The sequence below is a fragment of the Barbus barbus genome (genome assembly GCF_936440315.1).
Source record: "Barbus barbus genome assembly, chromosome: 39".
NCBI classification, from domain to species: Eukaryota; Metazoa; Chordata; class Actinopteri; order Cypriniformes; family Cyprinidae; genus Barbus; species Barbus barbus.
Window position 1 is genome coordinate 1,027,781 of NC_136717.1, and position 20,322 is coordinate 1,048,102.

Here is a 20,322-nt window from a genome sequence, read left to right on the forward strand (position 1 = left end):
TTAATGCATTAAAATAATTTTTTGCTTGTTTGTTTGTAGACACATACTTTGTATTAGTTTAATTACAGATTATAGACTATTCACACTTTGGGTCTGTTACATGCAGATTCATCACAATTTCAATGACAATGTGATCCTCCTTTTACCATTAGTGAAATCTCTAGTGATTAACTAACAGTGGCCCATTTTGAAAACATTTGACCATAATTTACAGCCATTATTAAATAAATTACTAAATATGATCACCCAATAGTTGTATTGCTTTTTGTACTGGGCTTTCGTGCCACATCTAAAATACCGTGCCTGTCCCCTGTGTAACAGTTGGACCAATCAATGACAATTTATTTATATAGCACAATTAATTTCAACTTCTGTCGACCAATGTGCTTTCCAGTAAAACTTTAAAAACATATAAATCAATGAACAAACAGTAAAATTATGACATCATTTAGCCATACGCTTTAGAAAATAAATATGTCTTTAGCCTGGACTTGAAAATATTAACAGAAGAAGCTTGTCTAATGGAGAGTGGCAAGGCGTTCCAAAGCCTGGTGGCAGCAATACAAAAAGCACGATCTCCTCTGCACCTCGACCTAGGTGTGAACAATAGATCCTGGTTGGAAGACCGAAGGGATCTAATGGGTTGATATTCAGTCAGTAACTCACAGAGATAGGTAGGAGCCAAACCATTTCGAGATTTATAAACGAGGAGCAAAACTTTAAAAACCACTCTAAAACAAACCGGCAACCAATGTAATGAGCGTAAAATAGGAGTTGTATGCTCCCTCTTCTTGACCCCGCTCAAGAGTCGAGCCACAGCGTTTTGAACAAGCTGCAGGCGGGATATAGCTGTCTGGCTAATTCCAAAATAAAATGAGTTACAGTAGTCCAGCCTAGATAAAATAAAAGCGTGAATTACTTTTTCAAAATCTTTAAAAGAAAGAAAAGACTTTACTTTAGAAAGTAAACACAGCTGAAAAAAGTACGCTTTGACTACTGAATTTATTTGACGGTCAAACTTTAAGCCATCATCAAAAATTAATCCCAGGTTTTTTACCCATGGTTTCAGACATGGAGACATCTCACCCATATCCAATTTTGGGATATTTAAATATTCAGAAGGGCTAAAAACAATAATTTCAGTTTTCTTTTCATTAAAAATAAAAAAATTTAATGAAAGCCAAGCCTTCACATCCACCAAACATGCCGTAAGAGACTCAAAGCCCACTGAATTCCGTTTAACAGGCAAATAAACCTGAGTGTCATCCGCATAGCAGTGAAGCGATAATCCATGTTTTCTAAAAATCAAGCCAAGAGGGAGCATATAAAGAGAAAAAAGCAGAGGAGCCAGAATGGAACCCTGGGGAACCCCACAAGGCAAAGAAGCATTTCTCGAGTAATGTTCACCCATCTTGACTGAACAACTCCTATTTGCAAAATATGATCTAAACCAATCTAGTGCTATACCTCTTAAACCAATGCAATGTTCTAATCGATCAATGAGAATAGCGTGATCAACTGTATCAAAAGCGGCCGTCAAATCTAAGAGCACGAGAACTGCAAAATCCCCAGAATCACATGATATTAAAATATCATTAAGAACCTTCAATAGCGCAGTCTCAGTGGAATGGCATTTACGAAAACCTGACTGAAATGTTTCAAACATTAAGTTATCAGCTAAAAAACTATGTTGCTGTGAAAACACAATTTTTTCCAGAATCTTGGAAATGAAAGGCAAATTAGAAATAGACCTAAAATTGGTTAAAACTGATGGGTCCAGGTTCTGTTTTTGAGCAATGGATAAACTTCTGCATGCTTTAAGCAATCAGGCATAATACCAGATTCTAAACTACGATTAATTATTAACAAGAGATACGGGACAACATCAGTAAAAATTTGCTTAAATAAAAAAGGGGGAATTGTATCCAAAGACGAACCCGAAAGTTTAAGCTGCTCAACTATTTCCAGCAAATCTGAACGTGAGACCAGTTCAAACTGACTAAAAAAGGTAGTAGAGATAGAGGGGTTTGATGGATTACAAAAAGAGGGCATTTCTTATTAATAATATCTGACAGATGTCTGCATTTTGCTTTTTTCACTGCTTTCTGATATTTAAATAGAGTGTCCTTTAAAATCTCAAAAGAAACATGAAGCCTGTCCTTTTTCCATTTCCGTTCTGCTCTTCTACAACATCGCCTAAGAGAACGAATGCAATCATCAATCCAGGGTTCAGAACGAGTTTTAGACTGAAAAGTCCTAAAAGGAGCCACAGCATTTAAAACGTTTGAACAGGTGAAATTAAACCTGGAGAGGAGCTCCTCAACACTAGCATCACAGGAAAAATCGACAATAGATGGCATCACTTCATGAAAAATTGATAAAAAAAGAGTCTTTAGTAGTGGGAGTAATACACAGAGAAAGGCGGCCACAAGATGAGACTGTAGGTGCCACAGCAGAACATGAGACAGTAAACATAACAGTCTTATGGTCAGAGAAACCATTTTCACATATTTCTAGATCAGTGATACTAAGTCCGTGCAGAAGTACCAAGTCAAGTATATGGCCACCCTTATGAGTGGGAGCATTAACTCCGATAGAAAAATCAAAAGCATTTAATAAATGGGTAAACTCCTTAGCTACGTGATCATTCATGCAACAAACATGAACATTGAAATCACCGAGTACAAGGAGCTTATCATATTTCGGAGTCACATCACCCAAGAACTCGGCAAACTCCGTTAAAAAGTTCGTATTAAATTTTGGCGGTCGATATATTACCGCTATCAAAAGCGGATCGCCAAGTTCCAAAACAAACAACTGAAGTTCAAAGCTGCTGTAGTTATTACTCGCCACTGAGCGACAGATGAAATGATCTTTAAAAATAGAGACAAGTCCGCCACCCCGACCAGTTGTGCGTGGAGAATTAAAAAACAAACATTACACATACAAGTGGCAGAAGTTCAGAGAAAGGGCTCAAATCACCTGAACAGAGCCAGGTTTCAGTAAGAAATAAAAAATCCAAGTTTCGAGAGGTGAACAAGTCACTTAAAATGAAAGTCTTGTTAATTACAGATCTGATGTTAATTAAAGTCATCCTTAGATGCAGAGGGTTTGAGGTAGATTCCTTGCGTTGCTTTGCCCGAGGTAGAGAACGAAGATGTTTCAAACACACTCCTCCACGATAGAAACGAGGAGAAAAGGCAAGAGAATATACAGTACATCATAGACCGGGACCGCCGCGGTCGGAGCCAGGGGGATTATCCACTCCCGAATTGAATCCAGGGAGCGCCGACGAACAGCACGACCTTCAAAAACTCCATCCAAGCAGAAACCCTCTCGATGATTCAGCAGCTCCAGCCTTAGCTTAACAGCAATGCCACCCCGTTTACCCCGGCGTCGCCTCCGCCTCCAGGCTGGTAAGGAGCAAGGCCAGCGGTGTAGAAACCCAGGTATAGACGATAGTATGGGAGGAGGGGTATAGTGAGAGCCATTCCGTAGTAACACCGCATTTGCAGAAACTTGCAGATTTAAAAGAGATGCCCGATCATATGTCAGTACCTGTGAGGCGCAACGCAGTGGCTGGCATATAAAACAAGTTAAAATAAACAAACAACCAAACAGCACATGGACCAACAGACGGCAAGCCACACACATCGGCGCCATCTTTCTTTTCATGTTTTTTCAGACACACAACTATTTGTTATATGTAACAAATAATATCTTATGCCCCCTCACCTAACCAAAAGGCCAACTATGAGGGTCTGTGGTCCCTTCCCCCGAAATGCATCTAACACCTAAGAAGGTAGAATAGGTCTCTGGTTCCACGGCAACCCATCTGATAACACTTGTTTTATTGCTCAAAGGAATGCGGGAATTCACTTCTTTGCCCCTTAGAAAAGAGACATGGAATCTTCTCTAATTGATAGAAAAACCTTGCTTTGAATGAACACACATATCTTCAGGTCATTGTGTGTATTATTACTGTTCTTGTATATGTTTTTGTGTATTGTACACCATTTTATGCATGCTTATGATAGATCAGTAGTTATCATGTTTGGTCTCTATCAATTCGTCTTTGGATGATCTAATTGAGAGTGAATATTACATGTTGATACCTATGCAACATATTTGTATCTTAAGAATCTTTAGTAGTTTGTGCATTAACCCAGCTGAATTACCTATGCAAATTACCATGTCCAGAGACAAAGAATTATAAAACTTTCCCTCCAAAAATCCAGGACTCCATTGGCTATTTGACACCCCAGAGGTGTGACCTCTATTGCAGATAAAGCTCCCACTTCAGAGATGCCCCCCAGTCTGCGGTTTTGTTAGATCCTAAGAGGATGTGAGCTAGAACGTTTTCTGGACCTTCTAAGTTTTTGTGCCAGGCCTTGCGGCCTTGTCTTTCCATTCAACCAAGCTCCTCGGACCTCAGCAGATCTCTTTCTTAGCTCTTTTTTTCCATTCAATACCTGGAAGAACATTTCTACCTCAGAACATTTTTGGAATTCATCACTCTTCAACCTGGAAGAACGTGATCGGGAGTCCAAAACTTTGAAACCATTAAGACTTTCATCTGAGACTGCATTCGACCCGACCTAAAGCAGTGCAAGTATAACATTTAACTAAACGAAACAGAGGTTTAGTATAAGTTATAGACCCCTTTATAAATGGTGCTGATGGTTTTACTCAGGTGGTTAAATGACTTTCTCCATAACTGCATTCTTTGGTTTTCCTAATGGTTTCATCCATCAACTCTCATTAGCTTTTCCCATGTATGAGTGATTGTGTGTATGTTTGTTTGCTCCCCAGGCACCGCAGCATTGGCTGCCCACTGCTCCGGGTGTGTGTTCAGTGTGTGTGTGTGTGTGTGTGTGTTTGTTCACTTCTCACTGCTGTGTGTGTGCACTTGGATGGGTTAAATGCAGAGTACAAATTCCAAGTATGGGACGCCAAACTTGGCCACACATCACGTCCTTTCCTTTAGATTAAGTAATGCAAAAGGCTTCGTTAGGCTTTAATCCTACTTTTATTATACATTAATTCCAAAAATAATGTGTTCCTAAGATGTTTAAAAAGACACTAAGTAATAAATGTGCATCAATTCATTTCATACATGAGCATGTATTTAATTTTAATAACTTCTTGTTTTCATGAACCATTAACATCTCATTTAATACTGGAGTAAAATACATCACTTATGTATAATTACCCAGTTGTTAATAAAAGATGAAGAAACATTATGTAAGTCTTTACATACAAGCTTTCTAAACTACAATAAATTGTTAATTACAGTAATAATAAATGAAAACACTATTTTTATAACTTTTTAATGTTAACATAGAAACAACTATGAATCAACTGTAAACAGTTTGTAAAGGATTTGTAAGTACTTTATTAGTCTATACTTATAAAGTGTTACCGGATCTTTTCATACTAATGCAATTAATGATTTACTATAATAATTTGTAAATACTTTATTACTGTACACTTATTATAAAGTGTTACTGATTTATCCATTAAAAAGTAATGCGAGTAACTTAAACACAAATGTCAGGGCATGTCACAGCATCTCCTAGGCCCAAAAAAATGCCGCAGGGTCATAACTCATCTGTATATTTGTGCTCAACACAGCAACAAATCGTTCATGAATCAAACTGATCCAGTTGTCACCGTGGTTGTCAAGTTATCAACGCACTGAATCTGTCCTATTGAAATGAGGCAAGAACCGAGAGTAATATGATCCTCTGAGCAAAGGATTTTACTGATGAAGTGAAAATAAATCTACACACATACTTATTACATTTCAAATTTGCACCTGTACATACTGAATTGTCAATTTTTGTGTATTTGTATATTATTTTTTATTTTTTTTACTATCTGTGTCCTGTCCTGTTGCTGTCATTCTGTCACACTGTGGAGCTGTTACTAAAACAAATTCCTCGTATGTGCCAATAAAGCTGATTCTGATTCTCTGATTCTTGTATTCTTGAAGAAAATGCCACTGACACAATCGTACTACAATATAGACGGGAAATATCTGCTAGCTATAGTTATGAAACAACTATTCTTCCAAACATTTGAACCTAGTGATTCAGTGAATGTGAACGTCAAACCTCAGTATGTTCAGTCGACAGTGTGGACTCTTCAGTCCATCAATAAGCAGCTTCACTCCTGAATCACGCAGGTGATTGTTACTTAGGTCCAGCTCAGTCAGATGAGAGTTTGATGATTGTAGAGCAGAAGACACAGTTTCACAGCATGTTTCATCAAGACCACAGCCATCAAATCTGCCAAAACAGAATGTTTAACCAGATTAAATTTCAGTAATTCTGCAACAATTGTAGCCTTCATAATCCAGACAGGAAAATATTTCACATAGTATTTTGATATTTAATTGTTTAGTGATGTACAACAAAACATTTAATTGAACAGCAGTGAGTGAAATTACTCACAGTGCTTTTCTGCAGCATTTCACAGCTGGAACGAGTCTCTTGTGGTCTGCTTGTGATGATGTGAACCTCTTTGGGTTGAACTCATCCAGCACCTTCTCTGAGGTCAGCAGTATGTAGGTCAGCACTGTGCACATTGAAGATGAGAGTTCTCTTCCCGGATGTGCATCTGAACTGAGGTAACTTTGGATTTCCTCATATAATGAATGATCTTTCAGCTCAAGCAAGCAGTAAAATAGGTTGACTGAAGTTTCATCTGAGATGCCCTGTTTTTGTAATTCTTTAATGTGTGCACTTATCTTCCTGATGCTCACACTTGTGTCTTTAGTGTGTGTGATCAGGCCTTTGAGCAGATTTTGACTGGATTTCGGTGAAACTCCAATCAGAAAACGCAGGAACAGGTCCAGATGTCCTCTCTCACTCTGCATTGCTTTATCAGTGGCCCTCTTTGTTAAGTCATGAAATTTGACAGTTCTAAAGAAGAACTGAAGCTTTTGTCTGAATGCAGTTTGTGAATCGTCAAAGAAAAACTGAAGCTCTTGCTTGTTCTTGTTCAGGTAACAGAGGAACACATGCACTGCAGCGAGAAACTCTTGAACACTCAGATGCACAAAGCAGAAGACCTTTGTCTTATAAAGTCCATCTTCCTTCTTAAACATCTCAGCGATCATTCCTGTTAATTCAGTATCTTTACTCACATCAATACCACATTCTTTCAGATCTTTCTCATAGAACACAATGTTTTCCTTCTTCAGCTGTTCAAATGCTAGCTTGGCTAACTTCAAAATTACTTCTCTATTTGATTGTAAGTGCTCTGTACGTTCTTTTTCTTCTCGTTCATCATACTTCTGATTCTTCATGTTCATCTGTATCAGCAGGAAGTGAATGTACATTTCAGTGAGTGTTGTGCTGTTGTTCTCTGCATTGCTCCTAATGAGAATATCTTGAAGCACTTTGGCTGTGATCCAGCAGAAAACAGGAATGTGACACATGATGTAGAGACTACGAGATGTCTTAATGTGTGAGATGATTTTGGAGGCCAGACTCGGATCTTTGATTTTCTTTCTTAAGTACTGCTCTTTCTGTTCATCAGTGAATCCTCGCACCTCTGTGAACAAACCCACATACCGACGAGGGATCTGATTGGCCGCTGCTGGTCGTGATGTCACCCAGACAAGAGCTGATGGAAGCAGATTACCTTTGACCAGACTTGTGAACAGCACATCTACAGATGATCTTTCCTCAACAGTGTCCAGTGTTTCGCTTTTAAAGTTCAATGGCAATTGACTCTCATCAAGTCCATCAAATATAAATGCTAGCTTACATTCTTCATATAGCTTTGATTTCTCCAGGTCCTTCCATTCAGGATAAAATTTCAGCAGAAACTCATGGAGATTGACCTCTCTGTCTTTAATAATGTTGATCTCTCTGAATGGAAGCAGGAACACACAGTCTATATCCTGATTGGCTTCTCCTTCTGCCCAGTCCAGGATGAACTTGTGCACAGAGACAGTTTTTCCAATGCCAGCGACTCCTTTGGTCAGCACAATCTTCTCCTCATTGTTTTTCCTCAGTTCAGTAAATATATCATTGCATTTGATTGGTTTGTCCTGTGTTTTTCTGTTCTTGAAAACATCATCAATCTTCAGAATCTCATGTTCGTGATTGACATCCTTCATATCTCCCTCTGTGATGAACAGTTCTGTGTAAACAGTCTTGAGATCCGTGTCACTTTCTTTGTTGCCCTCAAAAATACATTTAGCTTTCTTCTTCATGTTGTTTTTGTGAGTTTTCAAGAAGTTGTGCAGCTCTATATTTGCAGATCAAATAAATAAGATTGACCAAAAAAGCATTTAACAAATTTGACCAAAAAAAAAAAAAAAAAAATCAGATCAGATTAGAATAGAATGATCATCATTATTAATAACTGATGCAGACAGATTAAATTCATGCTGTTGAACACAGCACAGACCATCCCTAAGAGCTTGGTTTAACATTTCTGAATATGTTTTTTAGATCATCTTTAGGCAATGCTGATAAATGTTTTCCACATCATTTAGCCCATCAAACTGGATGTGAAGCTGTATTTACAAAATGTTTTGACCTGCTTAAATTGACCTTTCCATGTGTGATTGTAATCATAGATGATGATACTGAATCACTCTGTTCTATTCTAAATATTTGTATAAGATCTGCCGCTGGTGTGACTAGCCCTGTAATTGCTGCTTACAGTTATATTTTATTTGAAGACAGTGATTGATATATGTTGTGAATTACCTCCAACAGGGACAGATGTCTTCATATTGCCCTCAGCCTGAGCTGTGAGAGAATGAGAGAATTACTCACTGGGGAACATTTATCACACAATCACATCAGCAGAGCAAAGAGGTTTAAGTCAAAGCAACACACTTGTAAACATTGTCACGTTAAAGTCACTGAGTTAAATGTTACCTTGTTTGTGTTCATTCTCCAACTGTTCAGCCAGCTCATTCTGGTTCATCTTCCTCAGGATGTTCACCATGATCTTCACAGCTTCTTCTGGTCCAAAACATGCCACCATCTTTTCCACTGTGTCAAATATATCTGCCTTTTTCATTTCAGACTTTGATATACACTGATATGCATTCATTAAGCACCAACGAAACTCCTTCAGTTCAGCTTCTACCAGCTCCTTCAGTGAGTTCACGAGCAGCTCTTTAACAGACGCCATTGTCCTTCACAGATTCACAGCTGCAGGACAAGAAGAAGAAGATCTGAATTACTTTCACTCTTAACGTGGACCTAAGTATTCATTTATATTCATTTGTAAAAATGACAAATGTATATAAATACATGCACATACTCATGCAATATAAAGGTGTCAAAACAATGGTTCATTTATATCAGGTGATGCATAATGCCAAATTACACAGAAAATATATTAGGATCAGCTTCAGTAAAGTATTATTTACTCACCATGAAATGAATAATGATGTAGATGTTTCTTGTTTCTCTTGAGCAGAAGTTCTGAAACTCCTTTAAATTCTTCAGAACTTAAACCTGTTAAACCAGAACCATTTAAGAAAATTAATGAAACCAGTTTTTCAGACTCGAGCCGAGAGTAAAACCATGTGGAGAACACTTGAGTATGTTTACATGGACATCAGTAATCAAATTATTCACCTTTTTCTGAATTAGACAATATTGTGATTAAAGTGTTTACATGAGTTGCTTTTAGAAAATTCCTTTAATGTTCCCGTTTTACATGTTATAGTACATAGATCAGTTAATGGCACATGTCATTACGTTCCCATGCGACGGCATCCAACGTTCCCTCCAGAATTTCACGTATCAACATACAGTTTGTTTTCGGTACTATAAAGTTTTTGCCTACAGCTAACAGGCATAGGGACTACAACAAGCTTCTTCCTGGGTCGGTGACATCACAAACCCTGAAATTTACATAAACCCTGCCCCTAGGAACATGCAACAATGGGAGTGGAGCCATGTTGAGCTGTTTTAATGAAGAGTAAGAGTTGCTGTAGTAGAGTGTTGTTGCCATGCCGTCAAAATGCTGTTATTTTCACCCCAATTGCCGGGCCTCTTTGTTCTGCCTTCCAAGGGACACTGGACTTGGGGAATAATGGTTAAAATGTTTAACTCGGTTTCTGAACATTATAATCCCAATATAGCTCTCTGTGCTGCACACTTTACAGAGGACAGCTTCTTCTTGACAGTGAAAAATGCTTCATATCAGATTGTGCTTCCAGCATGATGTTAATGTGGTTTGAGCAGTGCTCGAATTGAATCAAGTCTTATGGGGGGTCCCCACCATCAGACTTTTTTTTTTTTTTGGTGGGGGTGGGGGTTAGTCTCGCAATATACAATTTATACAAAATAAACAATATATTTGATCATAATATGCATAACTATATACTATTTAATGTTGCATATCAAATAGAGATAAGCTACTATTCTTCTTTTAAATGGCTTACTCCAAGTAAAAATGTCTGAGGGACCCCCCTAAGTCTATTTTTTACTTCTTATGGGGGGTCCCTAATGCCTTATGGGGGGTCCCGGATCCCCCCAGCCCCCCTTCAATTCGAGCAGTGGGTTTGAGGCTTTATTAACGCCTACACCTACTCCAACCCTAACCTTACAATATTAAAAATACAGTGTTGGTGTCACGAATCTGGTCCATGACCTTCTGTCTGACTGACACAAGAGGTCGCCTCTCCATCATATTGACTCACATCACACATCACACTGGACTGCAATTCCCATCATCCATTGCACTGATTGCACAGCTGTCACTAATTACATGCTCTCCTAAGAGCTATTACACAACTGGGGGAAGTCGTGGCCTAATGGTTAGAGAGTCGGACTCGTAATCGAAAGGTTGCGGGTTCGAGTCTCCGGCCGGCAGGGATTGTAGGTGGGGGTGAATGTACAGCGCTCTCTCCACCCTCAATACCACGACTGAGGTGCCCTTGAGCAAGACACCGAACCCCCAACTGCTCCCCGGGCGCCGCAGCATGGCTGCCCACTGCTCCGGGTGTGTGTTCACGGTGTGTGTGTGTGTGTGTGTGTGTGTGTGTATGTGTGCATTTGTTCACTACTCACTGCTGTGTGTGTGCACTTGGATGGGTTAAACGCAGAGCACCAATTTCGAGTATGGGTCACCATACTTGACAATACGTCACGACTTTACTTTTACTTTACTTTACAATACATGTAACACACTCAGATGCTGTTCTAGTTGCAGAGTATTGCCCATGTACCTGGCATGCACAGATACTTTTTAGCTAGAACGTACAGAGTAGGAAAAATACCTGCCTATGATACCCCTCTTGTCAAGCCCACTGGATATTGTTCCCCGATCGAAGACCACGCCCGTTTACTTGAGTACTCATCTGTCTTGCCCTCGATATACCTGTTTGCCATTTGTTCGACCCTGCCTGTGTTTTTGACCATGTCTATTAATAAAAGCTTGCACATGGATCCGCACGCCTCATGTCTCGTTTGCCCCGTTACAGTAGTGGTGGGCAGAGCGAGGCTTCGTGAAACACTGAAGCAGTTGAAGCAAATGTGCCGAGGCTTCGAAACCTGTCTCTACAGTGACACCTAGTGGGCATTCTCAAGTATTGCTCTGAAACAGCGTCGACAAAGAAACAATTGACGAATTGTAATGTATGTTGTGTCAGTGAAGCCACCAGGTGATGGGGGGGAGTGGTTAGTGTGCTCGATTGCAGTGATGTCTCTGTGGGTTCGAATCCTGGGTGAAGCAGTCACTTTTACAAAATTATAATAAACAATTAAAATGTGTGTTTTTATTGTTCTCTTCTTGTAAAGTTTTGAAACATCGGTCTGACATCTGAATGAACACTTTGTGAATAAGTGTTACTTTGGTAATGACAAATAGACAAAATACATCAAGCCACAATGTCTTCCTTTTTTTAAATATAGAGATTTTTATTTAAAAATATTAATTGTTCTGCTGTTGATGAACTTAGCCTACTTCTTTTTTTTACATAGAATTTCTCCAGCCTTTGAAAAAATCCTCTCACAAGGGACACTTGTCGCTGGCATGCACAGATACGTTTTAGCTAGAACGTACCGAGTAGGAAAAATACCTGCCTATGATATCCTATCTGTAACTTGATGTGTTTGTCACTATCTAACTTATATGAATGTATATGTATGCCTATATGAATGTATCAGTATATCTATCCTAATTATCTGTCAATGTCTATAGCCTATCTATCAATATCTTAATAATAACTTTTAATGTAGCCTAAATATAATTAACCAAATTACACTATAAATATCACTATATCGCAAAATCTCTCTCCTCTCACAAAAACCCACGAAGTGAAGATGCGTTAACTCTACTTTTATACTTTGTGGGAGTTAGGTTGAGACAGATGTGCACTTGTGTGATTTGTTCCCGACCCTGTCAATCAAACGCCAAATCGGCAGGTATGACACGTCTCGAAACACTTGTGACACGCACCGGAGCTTCGAATCACCATAGTCACGTGACATGGGTGTTTCGAATCACGCTTCCGAGCAGTGTTTCGAAGCATCTGCGCTTCGGGATCTCGACACCGTGTCGAAACGTCAGTTTCACGTCAGCCATCCCTACGTTACAGTTACACGAAAGAACAGGCGGACTGTAGGACAAATCACCAAAACTATTTTTAAATGTCATATAATGTTTGTTGTCAATATGATCTTATTTAAATCTTTTGTGTGTGTCAAATAACTCTTGCTATCTGTGCTGCATGCATAGCCTACAGATAGTAAGATTTTGTGTGTTCGGTGAGCAAAATGTATTTCACATCTTGTTTGGTTTTATTTCATATCATTGCATGTTAAAAAGTTAATTATGTAGATTCAAAATGTGAAACTGCATTCACAGTCTCACGTTATATTTGTACGATACTATACATTTAGCATATTTTACTTAATCTGTTTTGTATCGTAATTATTTAATGCATAAGCATTTAAAAAACATCAATGTCCAACTGTCCTGAGCGCGTTCACAACAGCCGACACGTGGCACGCTCTGCGCGGAAGCGATCTGTCACGCGTATACGTCACTCATTGTTTACACAGTGCAGAGAGATTGTAGGTACGACGGCTACTCAAAATGGTAATTACTTGTGCTTATCCTGATTGTTGAAACCGATTAAAAACTAAAAGATTACGTTTGCTTGCGCGAACTCATCCGGGAGTGTTGACTTTTCACTACTATGTCAGAGCACGTTGACTTGTCACACTCCGGCTGTTGTGAACGCGCTCAGGACAGTTGGATATTGCGGTGGATCAGAGGTAAAAAATTATATAAATACGGTTTAGTTTCTTGCACAGACTGATTGTTTCCTGTCTTAAGATCTCAATGTATCGTCACGAGCCGCAGGGTTTAATTTGGTTTAGTCTGTTTGTTTGTTTTTCTCTCAAAACCGTGGGTCCCACTGACTGCCATTATATGACTTTGAGACTTTGAGATATGATCTTTGTGTTTTACTGAAGAAACCTTGGATGCCCTCGGGGTAAGCAGATAAACATCTACAAACATAATTTCTATTTATGGTGAACTATCCCTTTAAATCATTTCAAAAACGTCAAATAGCTTTCAATTTATAGGTTATAATTGCATCTGTCTAGGATGTAGACTGCATGGTGAAGATTTATTTTAACGGAGTGTCTATTTACACTAACTCCGCTCACTAACCTGTGATTGGGTTAGTCAACATTAAAAACAGAAGCCAGTTCAACATCAGTTTCAGTGGCTATATTTCAGTACTATATTGCACTGATCTGCAGCTCTACACTAGTGTACTTTACTCACATGTAGATGTTCTGCAGTTTAACTGTCTTTCATTGTGAACAACAGCAGCTCAATATAGTGAAAAACAGTGAACATAGTGAAAGAACAAGAAGAAATAATTCATGAATATGTTCCTACTGCTTCTGGTATTTCTATTTACTGTATTTGTGGGGTAAGATAAGTGATTTTGTGTTATAGTTAACTAGGGATGTTCAGCACATTCATAAAAGCACAGATTATGTGTGAATTCATTAAACATCTTTATGATATGAAGCTATTCAGTATTACATTTCCAACTTCATAGATCTACAATTAAAAGCAAACAAATTTTATACATTTATGGGCACTTTATTTTTGCAATGGGAGTTTTCAATATGGAGAGTTCTTTATATTTCTATAATTCTGTTGTTCAACACCTACAGCGCGACCTGAATGTTATAGAGCTCATTGTCTAGAACTGTCTGCAGACGCATGAAGATGTTGAGTGATAGTTTCTGCCTCAGAGTAAAGAGTGCATGATGGGAAATACTGAAAACACACTCACTAATAAACAGTAAAATGAGGGACAAAGACACACTTGATCATCAGTTTGGTGATCAAGAGTTTTAAATAAAATCATCAAAATGACTTCAGCACAGCATTAAAGTCTCAGAAGCTCAAAGTGACCAAAGACACATCATAAGACGACATTCATACATGAAAATAACTAAAGAAAGATCAAACACTCACCTCAAACAATACTTCTATTTCCTCCTGAACCGTTGTGTTTAACAGCAGCTCTGAAATTTATTTCACTTCTGTAAAACAAGTGAAACCTGCTTCCTGCTTTCTTTCAGGAAGAGACATGAGAATCATAAGAATGAGTCAGAAATCAACACACACATGCAGGGCAGGACTTAGCATCGTGGGGGCCCTTGGGCTCGAGTCATTTCCGGGCCCCTACTCACTCTACAAATGACCTTAACCCTGAGAGCCAGTTAAAAAAATAACTGAGGTATTTAGTGGACAACAATGTCAAATAAAGCTTTGAATAAGAATTGGAAGTTTTGGAGCACAGAAATAAGAAAATTTAACATTTCCCATTTTAAGGAAGACCCTTGGCAGTTCATTGTGGAACTGAAAAAAGTTAAAGTGAAACAGAAATGCTATAGAGGTTTTAGTTTATGACAACGTTTTTATATGTTCCAAATTTGAGCTGACATCTTAAAAAAATGAGCTTTGAGATTTTGTTTAGGTGCAGTACCTAACTTTGTCCACTAGATATCAGCAAAGCTCAACTGATACACAGCATTGGGATTTGTGGTGTAATTTTCCCCCAACAAACGCTACACACAACATGTATGATAGAGCTATGTATCCTCTATAACAATTATGCTCAGTCTAAATAGAATTATTTATATGACCACGGTGATCATGTATTTTTTGCAATGCACAAAATTCAGTTTCTTTGGCAGAATGATCTCAAAATAACAAAATTTTACATGTACTGGAAAACATGCTAAATCATAAGGTTGCAGTCATAAAGAATTTCAGTAACTTGTAAACAAATGTATTAATCTTAAAGAAAAAAGTGTGCAAGTGCTGATATTTTACAGATTGTATACATATCCAGATAATATATAGTATAGACTCACATACATGTATGAGTACATCTAAACAATTTTAGAGTATAATATCTATTGTACACTGTAAAAAAATAAGTAGTTGAAAAAGTAAAAAAAAAAAAAAAAAAGGAAACTTCATGCAGTTAGACTTTCAGTTCTCTCTCAACAATAGTTTTTTTTTCACAGTAAAGAATTTTAGCAAATGTAAATGCATTTGTTCATGCAATGCTGATTGTCCTATTTTGCTAATAGAAAAATTTTCACAGCAACTGAAACAACAAATTACTTTGTCATTGAGGTATTTTTTACTGTATGAAAAAAAAGAATGTGTTAAGTCACCACATTATCAATTTTATGTATATTTACGAATTAAAAACAGTGAATTGTTATAGAAACCTTGTGGATAATTTAGTCTAATTTGTAAACAACATTGTAAAACATCTTACAAGACAAACATCTTGCATCTTTTTACAGTGTAGCAATCCAAAAATCAATAATATGTAACATGCTTAGCTCAATTAAAATTACAAGGATAATATGCAATTATAATACAATAAAGCAAGTGCTCTCAGTTGCAAGAAAATATCAAAACACATTGAACAAAGTGCAAGATAAAGTGAGTGAGAGAGTGAGTGAGAGAATTAAAGAGAGAGAGAGTTCAGTATGAAAGTAGCTGAGTTTTAGTTGCCTTTGAAAAACATCAAAACTATTCACAAAAACTGTATATAAAAATATTACATTGATCACAGCTGAAACAAGCAGGACATACAACAGCATAATTCAGAGTATGATCATTTAAAACAATAACATAGCTGAGAGAAACAGGCAAACAGATTTTGACGATGCATGCACTATGTCATCTTTAACAAAAAAAACAAAATGGAATGGAGTCTTACTATATAGTTAAAAGTGGCGTCTTCTGGACTTCTTTGCAGCAAAGTCTTTGATCACATCAGTAAAATCTACTTTACGTAGAAGATCAGATCACTCTCAATTGACATCAGAGTAAGATGATGTAATTTCTGATGTACCATTGTGGATCGTAGTCTATTTTTTACCAGTTTCAGTTTGGAGAAACTGCGCTCCCCACTTGCATTTGTGACTGGTAATGTTAGGTAGAGTCTGAGAGCAACATCCACATTTGGGAAGATGTTCTGTAGTTTTCTTTTCCTAATGGACATTAAAAGTTCCCTTGCAGATGATAGCTCATCATGCCAGATGAATTCTTTGAACTGGATGATTTCTTCACAAAATTCATTTCCCAGGTCAGTGTGGTACCTCCTCTGTAGATCTGCTGCTTTTTCACGCAGATGTTCAGCAGAGAGAGTAGATATGTTGTTCAGGAAACCAAAGGAGACGTTGAGGTCATTATAGGATTTAAAGCGACGATCAAAACACACCAGATGAGAATTTTTCTCGTCCTGACAAGTGAGCCTCAGGTGTTGCAGACTCACCCACATGAGTCTTGCGTTTTCTTTGTCTTTGTGTGTCTTGTTTGTACGTTGCTGAAACTGTGGGAGACATTGCTTTTGCTTGGGCCTCAAACAAATCAAATTCATCTCTCAAACCTACAATATATTCCCGCAGTGATCTCACCAAATCAACAGCATTGCACAGGTCAAGATCCACAGCTTGTAGTGCAACACTTGTCCCCTGAAAGCGTTGGAGAACATGATTCCACATAGTGCAAAGAAAAGCAGTCTCTAGTTTGTTCATTTTTTTATGCAGTGGCCTTGCATCATTTTGTACTGTCAGGTTCTGTGTGCTGATTTCTGCAATGTTCAACAGTGATTCTTGAATATTGGCATAATTTCTGCACAGTGCCTTGGTGGCCTGTGCATGTGCAGCCCACCTGGTGTCAGAGAGAGTTTTTAGTGTCTCAATGCGATGGTTTTCATTAGGCTGCAACCCTGCAGTTACCACCTTCCATCTTACTGTAGATTTGGAGCAGAAGTTAAAAAAATCAGCAGTTTCTGTGCAGCAGTTTACACTATTTATTCCAACAAGATTGAGCGTGTGGGCGGCACACGGCACCCACTCTACTAGTGGATTAATGTCTTTGATGTGAGCTTGCAGGCCGTTGTACACTCCTGACTTTCAGAAAGCAATCTGTCGCCCATTATCTTGATAAATTCTTCACACGTTTTCGATGAGAGATATGAGGGGGTTCCTACCCCAGCATTTCCATACATTTGTATGTGTGATTTCAAGAATGGGTCGAATTCACTGATCAGCTCCAGGATGCCCATGTAATTCCCATTGTCAGCTCTACCAAATATTTCACTTGAGCCTCGGAAAGCCAATCCCCGTTCTGACAGAAATTTTACAACCGCAACCACTCTTCCATCAGCTGCTGCTCTGTTGATGTAATTAAACATTGCCTTCCTATGACCGTCACTGTTCTCATGTTCGGCAAAGCGTCTGGTAGCATGTTTCCAGTCATTATAACCAGACTGGAAAGGGGATTGACCGTCACCCTCACGAAAAAGACAGCAAGCAAAACAAAACACACAGCCTGTGGAAGGTGAGTACAGCAACCATTCTCTGGGCAGGGACTCTCCATTCAAATGCTTTCGTTTGAAATGAGTTTTAGAAAACAGTCTCTTCTGATGTTTGTAGTGGCGTTCAGAGGCTTTGACATTAGCCTCCTTATTTTGACAGGACTCCGGACCTTTCTGCGCCCAGTAAGCACGCACATTCTCATCAATTTTACCCCAGCAAGCAGGATCAGCAGCGTAAGAATCAGTAGTAGCTGTAGGCCTATCTGGTGCAGTCGCTGTTTCTGTTGCCGCCTCCATAGAGCTAATGTCTTCTGACTGAAAAGACGATAATCCACTGATGGGCTGCTCTGCACGTGAAATCAGATCGGCTCCAGCAGGTTCCTCCAGCAGCTTGTTGTCCACTGATCTCTCAGCTACCACAGGTACATCAGGCTGTGGTGTCACAGGTGTGAAAAATCCAGTAATCGTTTTCAGTTTACTGAGTGCTTCCTTTTCACGTCGCTGTCTTTCATTTTTTAGTTTTCTTTTAAGCGCGCCGCTCCGATACCGCTTGTCCGCCATTATACTGATTAATGCGGCCGCTAGGTACAACAGCGTAAAGCCAACGCATCTTTATCACCAATGCCAGACCAATAAACGAACCTTAATTGAAAAATAAACAAATCAAATTAACGGAAGCGGGCGGGGCCCCCTATTGGGCGGGGCCCATGGGCTCGAGCCCACTCAAGCCCAATGGTAAGTCCGGCCTTGCACACACACACACACACACACACTGATCTGGTTCCTTATAAAGATAAATTTTCAGGAAACTGTACTGCTGTAGTTGCATAGATACTTCTCGTTTGGCTCTCAGCGAAGGCGGTCGCATTTTTTCTCTCCCTTCCTTCCCTGCTTGCCTCTTTGTCTCGTGTCGTCTCACTTGAGAGACTCTTTCTGCACTGCACTCCAAACTGAAAAATATGGATTTGATCAACTGGTCTCTCAACGAAATTGACACCATCTTCTCGATGAGAAGCCTGGGATCGGGGAACCTGACTGCCCTGACAGAACGTTCGCAGCTGGCTACACGATGGACGCGGGTCGTGTGTCTGGCAGCTCTTTCCGTGGAGGACATTGAAGACATCTACCTATTCGGAACCACGATAACGGGTTTTCTGCTGATTGGATTAGGCTTTGCTCTGTTATTTTTAGAATTCAGGAGACGGAACAGCTGTCCAAAGCCTCAAGGCTGCCCGTCATGAAGTAGTGGGCAGAGCGGTCAGCACTGTCTGAGAATATTAACCGCAATATGGATACCATCACGGAGAAGCTCACGGTTAAAGGAAAATTGATTTGGAGACCAGAAATGGACTAAGAGAGTAGCTGTGAAATTGGAATGCGGCTACTCGCCCCAAGACCAAACAATCTTATCTTCTTTGGCTCTCCTAACCAGCGCAACCTCGGACAAGGTCGAAGCTGGAAAATTTCCCCGGGAAGAGCACTGCAGTTAGACTCTCTTGCGTTCCTCCCCCCTTCCAGACACCTGCTGTTGTTGACTCGGTTGGGGTCCTGATCAAGGCTGTCTCCATGGCAACCTGCTGTGTCGCTTTCACAATCTGCGGACTGAGGCAACTTGATTCGAATGCCAGCGTGCCAACTTCCCAGGCCACACATACATACACACACACATACAGATACCCACTCACCTCCCAAACCCCCATCCAACGCCTTCGCCGCTTCGTACCGCCATTCTGATAGGCGAATCTGACCGGCGCCGGAAATGGCTGCAGGACCGGATGTCATTATACATGGAGACGGGAATTTAACAATTCTGGTCGATTCCTGAAGCATTTTTATTAACTACAATAATATATTTGGAAACAAAAGTAATTTTTTTTTGCCAAATGCAGGAATCATTTTAATAATAAATGGAAAACCACTATAAAATATGACTAACAAATCAATAACACATATTTAACTAGGCATTGTTGTTATGGACAGTAACTGACTCGGATCTCACAAGACAAGTAGGTCATAACACTCTTTCGGTTCATAAAGTCACAAATGACCAAGTTAATTAGTTCTTGATTCTCAAACTAAACTATACATGTTTGTTGTTCTCGTCGCATTTACTGTTTTGTTCAGAAAGCGTCGCCAGCGAGAGATGATTCAAGTGAATCGATTGATTCGGACTTTAAGCTCCGTTTCTCCACTGAACAGATGTGTTTATGATAAACTGATTCTGGATATCAGAGAGAAATGAGACGCATCTTCTCTGATACTCGTCTCACAAATGCTGCATAAAGCGTTATAATATTACACTCGAGAATATTTGTCCTTGTAAACTCTATACAAATGTCTGAGCGGTCTGCATCGATTTTAATACTGTAAATAATGATAACACAAACCTTTCTTCAGCAGAATCACAACAGAAGCAGGGGCGCGGCGCAGCCTTGTGACGTCACACCAGCAAA

At 39.2% G+C, this 20,322-nt stretch overlaps 1 protein-coding gene across 1 annotated transcript in view; it reads right to left on the reverse strand.

Annotated features, from left to right (window-relative positions):
* LOC306858581 (NACHT, LRR and PYD domains-containing protein 6-like) overlaps window positions 1–14,978 on the reverse strand; it is a 39,300-nt gene extending 24,322 nt beyond the window's left edge. Inside the window, exons 1-6 of the mRNA XM_079399170.1 lie at window positions 14,494–14,978; window positions 9,408–9,491; window positions 8,904–9,182; window positions 8,730–8,771; window positions 6,456–8,262; window positions 6,117–6,290 (exon numbers count right to left, since the gene is read on the reverse strand). Of these exons, the coding sequence (XP_079255296.1) occupies window positions 6,117–6,290; window positions 6,456–8,262; window positions 8,730–8,771; window positions 8,904–9,162 (2,282 nt within the window). The 5' untranslated portion in view covers window positions 9,163–9,182; window positions 9,408–9,491; window positions 14,494–14,978. The remainder of the gene's footprint in view (window positions 1–6,116; window positions 6,291–6,455; window positions 8,263–8,729; window positions 8,772–8,903; window positions 9,183–9,407; window positions 9,492–14,493) is intronic.
* Window positions 14,979–20,322: the final 5,344 nt, after the last annotated feature.